This window comes from Toxotes jaculatrix, chromosome 20 (assembly GCF_017976425.1).
Source record: "Toxotes jaculatrix isolate fToxJac2 chromosome 20, fToxJac2.pri, whole genome shotgun sequence".
Taxonomy (NCBI): Eukaryota; Metazoa; Chordata; class Actinopteri; family Toxotidae; genus Toxotes; species Toxotes jaculatrix.
Genome location: NC_054413.1, coordinates 7,262,077 through 7,278,392, shown reverse-complemented (window position 1 = coordinate 7,278,392; position 16,316 = coordinate 7,262,077). Strand labels below are relative to the sequence as shown.

Sequence of the window (16,316 nt, the reverse complement as noted above, 5' to 3'; positions counted from 1 at the left end):
TGGACTTCTGGCGACGCATTGTACAATTGTCCTTGCCTGAGAGCTGGCATGATCGTAGTGACTGCCTGTGGAGAGACTCTAGTGGCCACACTCCAAGGAGATGTTCTTTCACAGTCCAGTGCCCAGATGGCCAGCAATTATTATTACAATCCATCTTCCACCATAGGGTCAAAAGAACCAGAGAAAGGGTTTTGGCTGTGCAGATTCTTTCTCCGATGCTCTTGTGTTCAGTGTGAAGGGCTGCCAGAGAGAAATTTTTGACTTGAGCCCTGAGCATGTTTAGCTGTGTCCTCAATTGTGCTTCCATAACAAAAACTTGGAGTGAAAAAAAAATCAAATCAAATCAAATCTAGTCTACTGGAAGCTGACCCGGATGCACAAATAGGAATAAATGGAGGTCGCAGTCCTCTTGTACAGTGCTAAAAGTGTCTATAAAAATGAAATAACCCCAGTGATTCAACCATGTTAATCGCTCTTTGGTTACGCAGTAGATTTTAATCACCATAGCTAGCAGCCTTTGCCAGTGACAATGGAGATGGGCTTTATTGGAAATGAGGCTGAGATGAAAGTGCTTAATTACCTCCATTCAAATAGCTCACAGGCCTTTGATAAGGAGAAATGACTGCTTTTGGGAGCAGGATATTGCTTTTGAAAATCCATAGGGTGCATAAGATCTAATATTGACTGCAGGGTGTGAGGGAGCTCTGTTTTAGTAATAGCCCTGTCAGACTAAGGTCCCCTGCCTAAGATATTGGTCCCTTTATTATTCTAGGCTTCATATTTGGTCTTACTGTATATTAATGTAAAATCCCTTCTCCCCATGATGCTATAGTAGGTATATCTATCTCCATAGATTATTTTTATGTTCTAAAATTCAAAGAAAGTCTAAAAAAAAAAAATGTAAGTATAAAGTTTGCCTGATCTCCTCTAACCCAGTCTCCTCTGGTTGATAGCCTTAGCTTAGGTACCATTAATAATAACCTGGAGGATCTGAGGCTGCTCTTCAGGCTCATGAGTTTTGAGGAGTTTATATGTGGCTACAGTAACTTTTCTAAAAGTATGAAAAAAGGTGTTAAGCGTGTCCAGAACGGCAGCTATGTCCCTGATAATTGCACAGATATTCTCTCCCTAACTGCTGTCCAGGACACTTAGCATTCAGTCCCATCCTATGTGAAACATCAAAGTGTGTGTGGAGGGCACAGACAGCTGGCACAGTCTGATTGGCTCTTTGCCTCGGCATGGTGCCATGTTGCTGTTTGCATCCTAAACAGAAAATATTCAAAGATTTTTTTTTCTTTTTTTTTTTTTTTTAAGAGCGTGTGTATGCATGTGCATATGCAAGAAATATTCATGGGTTTGTTTTTACTGACTGATCTCACAAAAAATGTGGACTTTTGTGGCTGTTTGAAGTCAACCAGAGGGATTTTTTTAAGAATAAATAAAGCAAAACCTTAACTCATCAATAATTTACCTCAACCTTGACCAGTATAAGTTACTCCAGACTCAATCCCAAACAATTTGTCCAGAACTGAAAAGGCAACTGATGCATTTCTGGCAAAAAAGTGAAAAAAGTTTCCATGAGAACATGCTGACTGATAAGTGTTCTTAAACCTGAATGTCTCTCAGTCATAAGCATTCTCCTTAATCTGTATTCAATACATATAGCTCTCCATCTTTATTGCAAGAGCATGCAACATCTACCCTTTATCTTTCCTGCTGAACCTGGGCCGTACAAACAAGATACCTTGGAAATTCCAGCACTTCATGACATTTGCAGGTACTGTTTTCTAAAGATCCTAGTGCCTTTTAACATTATTTATTGTGATTTATTTTCGCTGGTGATGTTATTTCTGTAAGAGACTCATAAACTTTTGGCCTGATTTATCCTGTGAAAGCCCTTTAATTTTTCCATTCTCTTCACTGCCTGCAGCTAATGGCATTAGTGAGGATGTGTCCCCTGTGGAAGAAGTGTGAGTCGTTCGAGTGTGTGTGTGCATAAAGTCAGTTAGGCAGACACAAAGATCAGTGTCCTCCTCAGGCTTTATAATAATTCACCATCCTCATTGCAGAAGGCACTAATCTATATCGTCAGAATTTTAGATTTAAAAAAAAAAGCCTTCTCTATTTTTATAACTGTATTTTTGGAAGGAAGGGTAAATAAAGCATTGCCTCACTTTAGCGTCTGAGACTAATGGTTGAAGCTCTGAATGGTTTGATGATGTAGGAGAAGGAGTGTTTGATGTGTAGTGATGTGGGGTAGTGCAGCAGCATGTTTCTCTGCTTGCCTGACCCACTTTACCTCTTACGTAAGGTTTCTTTGTAAAAAGCCCTTGTCTTGCTATTTTTCAAAACTCCACCACCACCACCAGCTCCCCCATCTGTTTCTCATGGCAGGAAAGGATTTGCTCTGGGAATTGTTTTGGCTTTAAGCATTATGTTGCCACTGTACAGCAATCTAGAAGTATGTTCTGGGACTGTTTGCTGGTCAGCAACTGCTCAATGACGGTGATAGTCAGGGTGTAATCTGTTACCCATGGACAGAGTTATTAACTGGATCGCTCTCTACTGCTTCTTTCAAATAACTGGTTGGTAGATGGTTGTCTTATGGTTTGATGGATTGCAGTAATCCAGCTGTTTGCTCACAAATGTCTTCTCTGCCCTCAGGTTTGCGGGGGGCTGTGGCGTTGAGCCTGGCTGTAAGAGACACGTCCACAGAAGTGAGGCGCACCATCCTCACCACCACGCTGCTGCTGGTGTGCTTCACCATCTGGGTGCTGGGTACGGCGGCTGATCCCATGCTGCGCTTCCTGGACATCAGGTTTGTGGCAACGCCTCGCTGAGAAACACAGTCAGAGCAGTGCAAGTCAAGACCTGTCGTGCTGCCTCTCTGTCTTTCAGTCTCTCCATCAGCTGTGGTTTCTCTGTCTCTCCATAACCACACAGACAGACACAGCTTAATTAGACTCTGACATTAAGCATTCAGCTCACTTAATATGCAACAGCTCTTTGTAAAGCTTTCCTCTGCATGTTTGAATTCTGCCTCTCCCTCCTCCCTTTGCTGCTCAGGTCTACACAGGCACTTAGCTCTGTGTGTCTGCTCCAGCTCTGCCCTCCATTAGTGACTTGCACAGCTGGTGCACGGGGCAGAGCAGGTCTACAATAAATGCAGCTTGCCACAGTGTACACATAAACGCATGTACACACACACACAAAAAAGGAGCCGTATCTTTATAATGAGAACACATAACACATAGTGAGTGCTGTTTTTTTTTTTTTCCTTTAAAGTCTGCGTACTATCTGTGATTCAAGGCCAGTGGGCGATAATGATTAAGGAGTGCAGAAGAGGCGTGAAGGATGCAAGGCAGTAATTAGATACTTACATTATTAAAGTGTAATCTATGGCCCAAATCACAGTGGCATAATTGAGTCCCACAGTCTTTCGAGGCAATGCTTTTGAATCTCCAGTGGCTTTCATTGATGTGTGTCTGTGTGTGTGTGTGTGTACATACACATCTGTCAGTGAAGTCTGGTGTAACTGCAAGGAAAATATCTTGACAGCGTAGAAGTCAGCTGAAAGGGAATGTCTCCTATTCTGAGTCTTTAAAGTAACATAATAAAAAAAAAGTAAATAATAGCATCAGTAGAAAAAAATAAATTCAAGTTCAATAAAAATGAAAATTGCTCAAGAAAAGGAAATTGTAGATATCTATAAACTGTATTAAAAGCAGAAACATAAAAAAGATAAAGAGTATATCCAAAAGCACTGGGCTATTTTTTGAACATTAACACGCCCTCTCCCACAGCAACAAAACACAGACAATGAAGCAATTTGTGATGTGAAACCAAACCTGGCGCTGCTCTATTGTTAATGAATTGCTGATTGGCTTTGGTAATTCAATCTGCAGTGTTGTTTGTTTGAGCTTTTACAGCCAAATAAGCTTTGTTTCATTGTGATGCTAACATTTACGAACCAGACGAAGAACCAATATCTCTGAAAAATTCCCCCCGGGTGCTGGATTTGTGTCCACAAACTTTGCTGTCTTGTCCTGTGTCAGTTCAGTTGAGCGGCTTAAGGAGTGTTTGCGGTGTTGCTTCTAGATCCTATCTTCACCATGACTGAACTGTGTTAGAGGTCAGGTGGCTGAGATCTGTTTTAGGCAGATAAATCCCTAAGGGTGACTCAATATTAGTAGACAGTATTTAAAAAAAAAAAAAGAAAAAACAACAATAATGTAGGAATGCCTTTATTGTTACAGTCTCTCTGGCTGAGTGGCAGCATCTTAACACTCACTGACTTTCACTACATGATGAGATCATGACCCTTTGTTGCTTGTCTTTAAATCGCTTGGCAGTTTCTCACTAACATTAAATATTTGGGACTAAATAGGCAGCAGTCAAGTTAAAGATGCACTTCAGATGTGTTTTAAGACGTAAAACTATTCTGCTTAGAATTAATATAATTTGTGTCTGATATGGTTTTGGCTACAAAATGGCTACAAAAATATGTAAACATTTTCTTCTCAAAAGTTGAACTACTGGACACAAGAAGCCTCCTACTTCACTAAAAAGTCAGTTTTGTGTACGTGTACAGTGGAGGCATCAAGTTTCCACATCACGCTCGTGCCAGTCGCAGATTCAACATGATTGCCTTCAGAACTAGTTGTGATATCACAAAAACATGATTGCATGTGTGTGTTTTAAACTGAGATTTAAGCTGAGCACTGTGGAACTTAACTCCCTTCAGGAAATGAAAGTGAAAACAGCCCTGTGGCATCAATCTCTGCACGTAAATCATTCTCTGCAGCAAAGGTCAAACATCCGAGTGAAGTAACAATAAGCAAAACACATTTGTTGAATCTGGATGGGTGGGTAGAAATTAGTGACACCAGCTTTTTCCAGCAGAGACCAGTCCACATGAAATCAGTGAGAAAGGCACAAACGAAACAAGTGAAACAGCAGTTTTCGAACATTAGCAGAAAATAACTCTGTCCGTGTAAGAACCAATTGTTTATAGTAATAGGTGATTGAGAAAATTGGTTTCCAGAGCCTTTAACACTGTGCCTGATTGTGCAGCTGAAATAATAATGAAAATGCATAGTGTGATAGGTACTTCATTTAAACATACTTATTGGTTTACTTTGATTTTTTTTTGAACATTTACCAGTGCTTAGCATGCAGTAAAAGCCAAAATATTCACATTGGGAGGCTTCACTTTTAGGTAGAATTGTTAAGTTATATTACTGTTGTTCCTCCCACCCATCCTGCTTACTTGTGTGCCTGTGTATATACATGTGTACTTGTGGATATGTGTCCTGAATAATGCACCTGCCTACTTCTATCCTCATGATAGTGCTGTCTTTGTAAGTAGTCGTTCCCTCTCTGGAGCACGGCACAGAACAGTGCGTCGAGCCTTCGGGGCTGTCATGTTTCAAAGAATAGCTCTGTTTTTCCTCACTTGCCATCCCAAACTCCCACCTCTACTTTCCTCCTCATCTCCCTTCCCTCATCTGATTGGATAAAGTGAAGGGACAAGTAACAACTTTGAAAGACTTCATTTTGGTGAATAATACATTACATCTCTTCACCTAGAGCAAATTTAACTTTCATTCCATCTCTAGAACAGTTTTGTGGTGGAGTCCTTGAAAGTTGTACTCTGTGTGAAATTACTCTGGTAGTTTTATTCACTTATTTATTTATTTTTACCCTTCTAGCTACTTCAAAAACCCACCACTGCAGGCATTCAGTAACAGAAAAAGAGGAAAGTAATATGTCTTTTGTTTCCACTTTGTGAAATTTGTTCAAGAAAGCTGGTAGTGCAGATAATCTGGTGCGGGGTCCAAGTGTGTGGGTGCAGTAAATCAAGCCAGCCTTGTACTTCCCCACACCGTAGACAGGAAATGTTGAGCTTTATTTCTTTCTTGGTCTGACTTCTCTGTTTTCACATGCAGAAACCGAAGAGGGATGTTGTTGTTCTCATTCATCAGGTGTTTACAGATTTGAGTTGGCAAGACAGTCATGTCTGGCAGCCAAGCACACAAATATACAAACTGTCTGAGCTATTGCATTTCTCCATTTATCAGAGTAGGACATAATCTGTTTTTATCACTATCATCCCTGCCCAGTGTCACCCAATAATCAAAGACAGTACAAGAAAAAAAAAGTTTCAAACTATCAAGTAGGCTCCAGAATTCAAGAATGGAAGAAAACTGAGCTTTAATAACTCATTCAAAAGAAAAAAGAAAATATCATACAAACACACAGTGAGCTGAGCAGAAAGGAGTGAGCTGTCTGTCAGAATGTAATGTGAAATTCATGTGCTGCATGTTTAGATAGATGGTTGAGGCTCAAACCAGAAGAGAATGATATAGTATAAAAAAAAAAAGAAACCTCCTTAGTTTTCAGTCAGCTCACTGTTCACTCAGACATCAGACTAGACAAAATGTGCTTTCAGAGCCTGCACCGTCTGCTTCTCCTCTCACCAATTCCTCTCCATTTCACTTTCAATTTCAAGGTACATTATTGCCCGCACATGAGAGTTTCATCATGCGGCTGCAAAATAAAGTGATTATTTACACTAAACTGTATACAGTAATGAAGGTACTATTTTCCTGTGTTGTGCAATTGATAGTAATTATTGATATATCTCAACACAGCTTACCACGAAACTGTCTTATGGTCTTTTTTCTTCTCTCTGCTTCTTGTTTTCTAATCTGCATTGTCATACTTGTTGCTTAAAACCAAGCCCAGCCTCCAGAGATGTTTGCTGTCCAATCCACAAACCCACACATTTGTCAGTTAATGGTAGTATTACTCTGCAGGAGGCAAAAAATGGGAACAGATTATACCCATCTGGGACAAATGGGAAAAAAATAACACAAAAATACCAATTTCCACACAGCCTGGGAAAGAGCAGGATGAATATATTGTTAAGTAGTATGACCAATAGTTTATCAGCAGGGGAGGGGATTGAGTGGATTTCAGTAATAGCCAACCAGTTTTTTAATCTGCCCAACGTGTACATGTTGAAGATGAAGTGCGAGCCTGATAGGCCGTGCAGTGTTGGAAAATTGTAGTATCTGTGGCACAAGGTTAAGTCAGGTGGACTGTGCCAGCTTAATCACTCTACACCGCATGTTCTTAGGTTACCTGTAACTCAAGGAAGAAAAAACAGCGTTTGTCTATGATGATAAAGATACTTGTTAAGCTTGGTCTTTAGTTTTAAAAAATAGGTTTTTTTTACAAATATGTTGTTGAAGTTGATTCTAGGGGTTTGTTGCTTTTTCCTTTCCCTCTGAAAGTGAGGAAGAGACTAATCCATTGGCTTCTCTAGTGGGGAAACTCAACAAACGTGAAAGAAGCTGATGTGAATTTGAAAAAGTCTGTCTGTATGAAGCTCACAATCACATGCACAGACAGACTGCCTGTGTTTTCTCCATCCATCTTGTCTGGAGCTGTGAACTGTCTGTGCCTCCACCGGCTTTGTACCACCATGGAAAATAGTCCTATGTTTGTTTCTGACACCAAAGCCACTATTTTTGAGTGATTTATGATGACAGGGTATGTTGATATGATCTCTTCCATCTCTTCTTCTTCAGTCTTTACTGTATAATTTACAGTAGATCACTGACTGTGTTTTCTGAGGCATTAGTCCACTTTAACTCTAATCTGACTAATGTAGACTTGCTAGTACATATTCCAAACACACAGTGACTTTATCAGACCAAATGATTCTGCTTGTTAAATAATTATGCCATGTCACAGTGTTCAAAATCCATTCTCTTGTGTTTGTTTTTGTCTTTTTGCCCGTGTAACTCTATGCCCAAGCAGTGTCATAAGCAGACACACACACACACACACACAATGTCTCACTACCGTTTCTCAGTTTCGGTCTGTCTCCTTGGCTTTGATGAGGGCCGGAGGTGGCAGGGCATCCCTGAGGAGATCTGAGACCCAGTCACAGTGAGCAGTCTGGGGCCTCTAAGGCTTTGAACATTGGCCAGTCATGTTCTCTTGAAGCCCTTTTAGTTTGAATATCATTATTTTTTTCCTCAGCCCAGCTCAGGATATTAGTTTTATTGTGCTTTTATTCTTTGTTCTCTAAACTATGACGGGTGAATGTGGTAAACATTACCTGTTAAACATCAGTATATTAGCATTTTCATTCTGAGCATGTAAGCATGTTGATATTAGAATTAGCTAAAAGCACAACTGTGCCTAAGTACAGCCTCACAGGGCTTCTATGATGGCCGCAGACTCTTAATCTTATTAGTTTGTGTACTCCATGGAGCGAGGGTAAAGGACGCAGAGTACGAGATGAGAAAATAGCTCACATGCAAAACATTTCTTCTTTAAAGTAATGACGATGGTGGTTACTCAGGGCAACAAGTGCAGGACAGGCAGGGGGCCTTGCTCTCTGCTGAAGTATATTTCCATATATAAATGAGCAGTATTCACAACTTGGAGGGTACAACGTAACAGCTGGCGCCTGGCTAATGACTGGCCTGTTTGTTTTGAGTGGACAGATGGACGGGTGGAAAACCATGTCTCTGATGTCACTCACTCTCCTTCATGCCCCACTGACCTCTTATCACTCTCTTTTCTCTCCCTCTCCCGGTGTCTTTGACATCCATCTGCCTGTAGAGCTTTGATAACATTTTGCAACTGTGGAGACAGAATAATACTAGAATAAGACATGACAAAGGTCACAAGCACACATATACAGACCTCATCTCTCCTAATATATAGGCATAATAGAGTGAAGGAGAGAGGGAAGTCACCCACATATCCTCATCTACACAGGAAAATACACACTGCACATAATAAAAAGATATCAGGCTGAATGGATGGACGATACTTGAAAGGACTCCGAAGATGAATGGCTCCTGCATAGGTTTGCCCCTTCTGATAAGGAAAGGGGACAATAAGACAGAGGAGGAAAACAAGTAAAGTCTAAAACCTTATTTCTCTTTCATTGCTTTGATTGCTTTCCAACAAGGACACATGGGAAAATATAAGAAAAGTGTGAATTAGAAAACCAATCTACAGCAAGAGGTGACTTTGAAAGTTTGACAGGAACTGAGGTCTCTTCTTAAAAGAATGGAAGATGATGTAATGTAATGGGATTTCCATGTGTGATAGCTTTCTGGATGTGGGGACTTATGATCCATGTGTATCCATCTTTTCTTTTGCCCTTCAAGGAGTGGATCGGGGGCTGCTTCTTTGTTGGTCGGATCTGTCAAAGCAAAATGCATTGGTCTGATTTGTACACAAAACTTTTTTTTATGTCTACAGATCACATTCATTATTAATGTAGCCTGATGATCCAGTGATGGATTGGAGCTGTAACACTGTTCCCAGAACACTTTGTGGCTGTTATTTATCAAAACAACCTGCAGTTCTTTTTGTCTCTCTCTCTCTTTCTATTCGTTTTCTTCTCACTTTTCTTCTTGCCCGTGTTCCTCCTTGGGTGATTGTTCCCCTCCCTCGCTGTACTGAAAGCTAAGTCTCATTTCTCATTACATCGAGCTCAGCTCCAGTTGGCGACAGGGTTTAGATGTGCAGCACTAAGTCACAGTGGAGCCCCTGCAAGTTCAGCCAGCCGCACCGACCATTGATTATGTCTCCTGAGTGTCGAACCGAGCCTCGTTTTAACATTTCAGACGGCTCTTTTCTCAGTCAGGGGAAAAAAGGCTCTGCCATCAAAATTCTGCCTGTCCTCATCCAGCGATGGCTCTCAGCCCCAAATTGACATGACCTAAGCCGTCATTTGCCATTTCTGTCTCTGCCAGGCAGCACAGCATTGTTCCCACTTGAGTCTAGCTAACTCTGTTTTGCTAAGGCTGAAGTTGCCTATGTACTTCACACTCATTCTATATTCATGAGGGGGAAAATAGTTGGTCCGTGCGACTTGTAGGGTGCTGCTTAGACTTTAGTGCTGTATTCGGTGTCTGTATTCAGACACCGAAGCACTCACATTATATGTAGGACCCTAGCTGAGGATGTTTCTGTTGGGAGTATAATGAGAAAGATGGAGACAGGGAGAGGCCACTGAATTATGATTCTGATGTTGATCAGACATGAAACGTTATCTCTTCACATTAGCCTGCCAGGGTCACTCTCTGTGGCACCAGGTACAGATAGCCCTCTTTCAGCTCAACTATCAACACTCTTATGTGTGTTGATAGTTGAGCTGCGTGTGTGCGTGCGTCGGTGTATTCAGACAATAAACAGGTGAGAGCTTAAGTGTGTGCTACTGGTAACAACCCGCTCTCCCCTATGACACACAGTTCAATGAGTTCCCTCTCACAGTGGATTGATAGCCACGGCTGTGTGCAGATTGCCGTGGTAACCGCGTCTGTCAGATCAGCCAATACGGCGAGTTTATCAGGTGGAGATTGACTCTGGACGGGGGTCTCGTACATTGGAGTCCTGTGCTCCAGCCTCCACTAAAAAGGCCCAGAGGCACGGCCTAATGGATGTGACGTCAGTATGGAGAGGGAGGAGGAGGGCCATTAAAATGAGCACTTGTGTGTGTGTGTGTCTACTTGTGTGGGTGTATGAGAGCAGATAGATGCTCTAAATGCAGAGCCAGGGAATTTTGCACGCATACTATGTGCAAATACACAGAGATACCAAAGTGGTGTGATGAGGAGTTGAGTTTATTGTTTAAAGAAAGTCTCAGTTGAACGCCAGCGAGGTGTGAAAGAAAATATGGTGAGGACATCAGTATGTGCCGTGTGTATCTCTGGCAGGTGTCTGTGGGCTGAAAGAGGATCCACATGAGTATGAATTATAAAACAGACACAGGGTGCCTCTACTGTGCGCTCTCTCTCACACATGCACAAATGCAAACGCACACACATTTTTCCACTCTGCTGGTGGATGAACAATGCTTTAAGAATGTGGCCTGCATGGAGTCCTCAGAGGGAGCGGGAAAGTGGTAATGAGGGTTGATGGATGGTACTGATGGGACTAAATTTGCAACACTGCAAAGAACTGAGAGGGTAGAGATATAGAAAGCGTGTTCAAAACACTCTGGATCCCCATGCTGCATCCGTGTGTGTGTGTGTGCGCGCACACGTGTGTTTTACTAGGAAGCTGTGACATGTGTTTGTGCAGTAGAGTTGTGGGGGCTACTTTTTGGAAGCAGCGAGTGCTAATGAATCCAACTTACCCAGCATCCCCAGCTGCCTAGCGACCTCGCCTCTCAATCACTCTCAATGGGAACCTCTTATTTATAGAGCCATTATTTTTAGCCCTCTATAATTTCATCGCTCTGCCTCTTGAAGAATTAACAGAAAGAAAATTGAAGGGAAAGATGGAGACAGAAAGTTGAAGGGAGACACGGGCATGCAAAGATGAAAAGATTGAAAAATCAATTGAATAAAGTTCATGTTTTTTATTCATAAAAGAAAAACGTAGGTTTTATGTATTTATGTATTTATTTATTTATGTATTTATTTATTTATTCATACAACCTGGTTCTTTTTTCTTCATTTCTAACAATTATAAAAACATCTTGCACCCAAAGTTAACTACCTGGGCCTTGGAATGGAGCACAAAAGGGTCTAGGGAGAGAAATATGAAAAGTCAGACAAGTTGTGAAGTCTAATGTAAACTTTACTATCTAAAACACTTATTTGAAAGTGGAACCAAAAGCTAGCTCACCCAAAATGTTGGTTACAAAATGTCATTTCACTGAAAAGTTAACAAGACTGTGTCTGCAGCTGTGTGCGTCTGTACTCAGACACAGTGGTGCTTTGCGCAGAATGCTAACATGCTGAGTTTTAGAAGGCAACATATACCATGTCCATGTCCATGTCCATGTAATGGACATTTACACGCAACAAATTTTGTGATAATTTAACAACAGTTTGACTTTGCTGTAGCAAAAGAAATGAAAAATGACCTTTGTGGGAAAAAAAACTCTAAGGTCCACAGCTTGAAAGGATGCATTTGTCTCTTTAGACAATAATCCATTGTTTTATTTGTGGTGACTTCCTCTACTCTGTGTCATTCCTAAGCCACATGCAAACCGATGTACCCATAAAAGTAACCCTGTGTCATTGTTGTGAGCTTGTTATGAGCTCTGTCTGTCTCATGAATGATGTTACACTCTGCCTTGGATTTTAAGTTCACCACAAGGTTGAACCTGTCCATTTTTCGCTGATCGTTGCTTTTAAATTCAAGCTCCCTCCTGAGGTGGCTCTCGTTGGGTCCCCAACTGCTTGTTCTTGAGGCAGGAAATCATTGGCCAGAGAGAGAAACAACAGCGTTGGCCAAACATGGCCTCCCAATACACAGATGAGAAAAGAGATGCAGATTTAATGGTTCAGCAGAATGGGCACACATAGAGAGGTGGGAGGGTGGGCGGAGTACACATAGAGAGAAATGGATGCAGACTAACTCACTATGAGACAATCAAGTGAAACGAGAGAGAGAGTGCAGGAGAATGGTAATTTATTCGGTCTTGAAAGCCTCCGAGCATTGGCACCGCACAAATCAAGTCCATGAAATCAAATCTTCATCGAAGGCAACTGTGTGAAACGGTTATGTAACTGGTGCAGAGCTAAGGGTGAGACTTCGCCCACAGAAATGCACGTTTGTGTAGATGTGTGCTCTACATCTGTGCGTAAGGCCTCCTGTCTGTTTTCTAACCCTTCTGACTTGGACTGTAGACCCCCGCCTCCAGGCAGAACCAGAGGAAAAGAAGAATAGACTTGGCAGGCCTTGAGCTGGCCATCTGTTCCTGTGGAAGTGGTCAGTCTGAATTAGGCCCTTCTGTCTGCCTCTTGCACACACACAGACACACAATCCCATCCTCCTTCTACTGGCTTTCTTGTATACTGTATTTCATCGAGCCTCTTACACGCACAGGCACAGTGCATCTGGCTGTCCAGTCCGCCTTGTCCCATGGCCATGTGTTTGGACTTCTGTTCAGAGGGTCTGTGGTTTCACGGAGAAAAAAAAGGAGGAGAGGGGGGTGGGGGTGGTAGTGAGGGAGGGCTCATATCGATTCATACCCGCTAGCAACGTGCCAAGAAGCTGCTTTCATAATCCTCCCTCTTAAATAATTCACCACTCGCCCTCAAAATTTCATCAGCACCTACATATAGAGAACAAAGTCCCCCTCAGCAGCAGCAGCAGCATTGTGAAGAAGGTGTGCATATGAGAAAGGGAGGCGGGTGGCGGTGATGAGGCAGCAGATGAGTGAGCAGGTGGAAGGTTGTCGTGTGATGATACTCTTGTCCAAACTAAAAAAATCAGGTATTACAGACTACGCATGCAGCTGCAGTTCGTGCATCTTTGCATCTCCAGATATGACAGTATAGCAGCTCCATATTCCTGGTGGGGGGGGGGGGGGGGGCGCACTACTTTGACACTTCATCTGATTTGTCAGACCGACCATTCGACTAATGGTCACCCGGACTATGTGGCTGCTATGGCAGCAGACAGAGAGGACTACACTGTCCTTATCTTCTCAGCATTCCTGTCATCTCTTGCCACCTAGCTTGTGTCAGTTCCAGTAAGGCTTTCATAGTGGTCACAGTGTCCTTTTTCAAGTCTCCTTCCAGTGCAAGTTTAAATTTAGTAGCATGGCCTGCATTTTCCCGAAAGAAGACAAGAAAATCCCTCCAGTCATTACTGCAGTGAGAAGCAATTAGCAATTAGCCCAGTGCCACATATAAGACACGAAAGATCTGTGAAGATTCTCAGTCATCTGGGTCATGGTATTTCCAAAAGCTATACAAAGGCAACGGGACTCGCTTGAGGTTCTTGAAGACATTTCACCTCTTATCTAAAAGGCTCCTTCAGTTCTAACTGACTGGTGAGGAATCCAGGTATTTACCTTATTGTGGGGTCGTTAACACCTCGAGAGTCGACTCTCAGTCTGGTTGCCTTCGTATAGCTTTTAAAAAGACACGAAACAGGTTACTGTTGTTGGGACTGCTTTGTCATGTTAACCCGCCCAGAAGACGTTACCCTTGATCCTCCCCTGTAAAGATTGCAGTGTCCAAATATGACAACCAAGAGTTTCACGAGCGCTATCAAAAGGAGGCATCTGATCTCATATCCTTTAGGGAGTTTTAGCAAGAGTGAGAGAAAGGAAGGAGGAAGAAAGGAGAACTAAAGCCATGTAACGGGATTTGCTCCGTCTCACCATTGTGAGTTTTCTGGCAGCTAAAACACACTCACAGAAATTGCTGCCACACTAGTCCACTTATCAAAAGCTTCATCAGTTGTTTTTGAAATTGGTCAGATTTTAGTGACTACAAGACTTTTCATTATGATTCCCAAGGCCACTGTGCACACACACACACCGGCGAGCAGTAATGCAGCAGACTATTATTGTATTTTCAGCCTAACACTTAATTAGTTATTAATGGTCATTAAACATTTTGAGGTTTTAGAGCAATTCAGCAAGGACCCAAATGGGCCAGTGAGAGACTTTGGCATAGATGTCCGTAGCTGTGTGAGGCTTACACTTTTACACAGTCATTAATAATTTTTGCTGATGGTGAAGTGTAGACATCCACAGAGGTAAATACAACATGGATTTGCTTTAAATTCCCTGATGTATGTCTTGTAGAATTACTACCTAACTACAATGCATATAGAAAGTATCTGAATAGCTCTTATACATTTAGACTGCATCGCTTTATTTCTGTGCCAGTGATGAAAGTCTGGCTGGGGCCAAGTTTGTGAGCTAGTAATATGCCTGCCTGGTATTATGCACATTTGTCAAAAGTAATGTCATTATTCGCTAAGGACAGTAAATCTGCACTACCTAAACTGGTGGTTGCCGGTCTTTCCTTCAAAAGTAATAACTCACCTCTCATTCCAAGTAGTTTGGTGTTTTGTATGAATGTTACATTTTCTCATCTTGGGCAGTGACTGTTACCTAGCTGATTCTTTCCATGTCCCATATCCCACTACCTCAGCCAGGCTAAATTTAGTCAGTTTCCCCGTGTCATGCTGAGACATCCAGGTGAACGGTGTGAGAAGGGAAATTAATTCTGTGCGATAATAATAACTTTGGCTCCCACAGCCTTCTCTGCTCCCAACTGTCCGTGGCTATCCACAGGGATCCAGCTGGCTCAAATGCTAAAAGACTCCATTCCTGCTAAACTGACACTGTTTAAAACCCTGATGGCTGTCAGCTTCCATGGTGGAGAGATGTCCTTCTCTTCAGCAGCTGAGACAGTGAGAAAATGTTAGAGATATGATAGCGTACTATTGTGCATTTTTTCTTGTTGTTCATTTTTGATCCTACAGTGTCTGTGGCACAGGAGGATCCTGATACTGTTATGAAATAATACAAAAGAAAACAAAGTTTTACAAGAAAGTAGCAAAGTGTACTTGGGATCTTGTTAATCTCAAGTACTTATCTGCAATACTGAGATAGAGTAGTGGCAAATTTCAGAAATTAGAAAGCCACAGCAAGCAGCCAATAAGCTTGGCTTAGCACAAAGACTTGAAACAGCCTTTGTTCGGCTTTTGTACGGTTTAAAGATGTAACATGTTAACTAGTGAGCTTTGGAGGTGCTCTTCGGTTTCCAGTCTTTATACTAAGCCAAGCTAACCCCTAGGTATAGCTTTATATTTTGAGTATAGATGAAAGAGTTTAAATTCAGGGTCATTACTTTTAATTAAATGTCTACGTGCTGCTGTTTTATCATGCTGCATTACCATACAAGTGCATTTCAAAAGTGAAAATGCCAATGGGATGAATATCACTGGGTTTATGAGTAGCTGGCTTCAAGTCATGACAAGCTGCAATATCCAAGTTGGCATTACATTTACAGAGTTATTTCTGGCCATTATTGTACTGTGACTCAATTTAAACAACAGAAATCATTACATGATATTTGGACATCTGTTGAGTGGGTGATTGTTCATCAGTGTGCAATATGGCAGAAAATTAAAAAAAAAAAAGAAAAAGTTTTGTCTGGTTAGATAAGATATCTACCAAAGAACTTTTATTTTTAGACAATGAACTGTGCAATGAACCGTGCACTTATGCAAATGCTCCACACGGTCCACTGCAGCATGCACAGATGAATGCTTAACTAGTATCACTGATACATAAGCACACATACAAAATTCATATACAAATACTGTACACACACACACCACACACACACACACTGGCAATTTTATTTTTACACCAGCTCAAGTGATGTGAAATTTGGGTTAAAGCTGCAGAGAGACTGGGATTCTCGCTCTAGGTTTCAGTAGATTGACCTAAATACTGCAGTCAGAGACTTGGCCATATATGGATTGTTCTTTTATAACACTGCAGTAATGGGAATGGA

The 16,316-nt window shown here is 41.7% G+C and overlaps 1 protein-coding gene across 1 annotated transcript in view; it reads left to right on the top strand.

The window, feature by feature from the left end:
* The window catches only part of LOC121200751 (sodium/hydrogen exchanger 9-like), a 60,455-nt gene that overhangs the window by 23,324 nt on the left and 20,815 nt on the right, over nucleotides 1–16,316 (top strand). Inside the window, exons 11-12 of the mRNA XM_041066232.1 lie at nucleotides 1,666–1,777; nucleotides 2,665–2,818. Coding sequence (XP_040922166.1) covers nucleotides 1,666–1,777; nucleotides 2,665–2,818 — 266 coding nt within the window. The remainder of the gene's footprint in view (nucleotides 1–1,665; nucleotides 1,778–2,664; nucleotides 2,819–16,316) is intronic.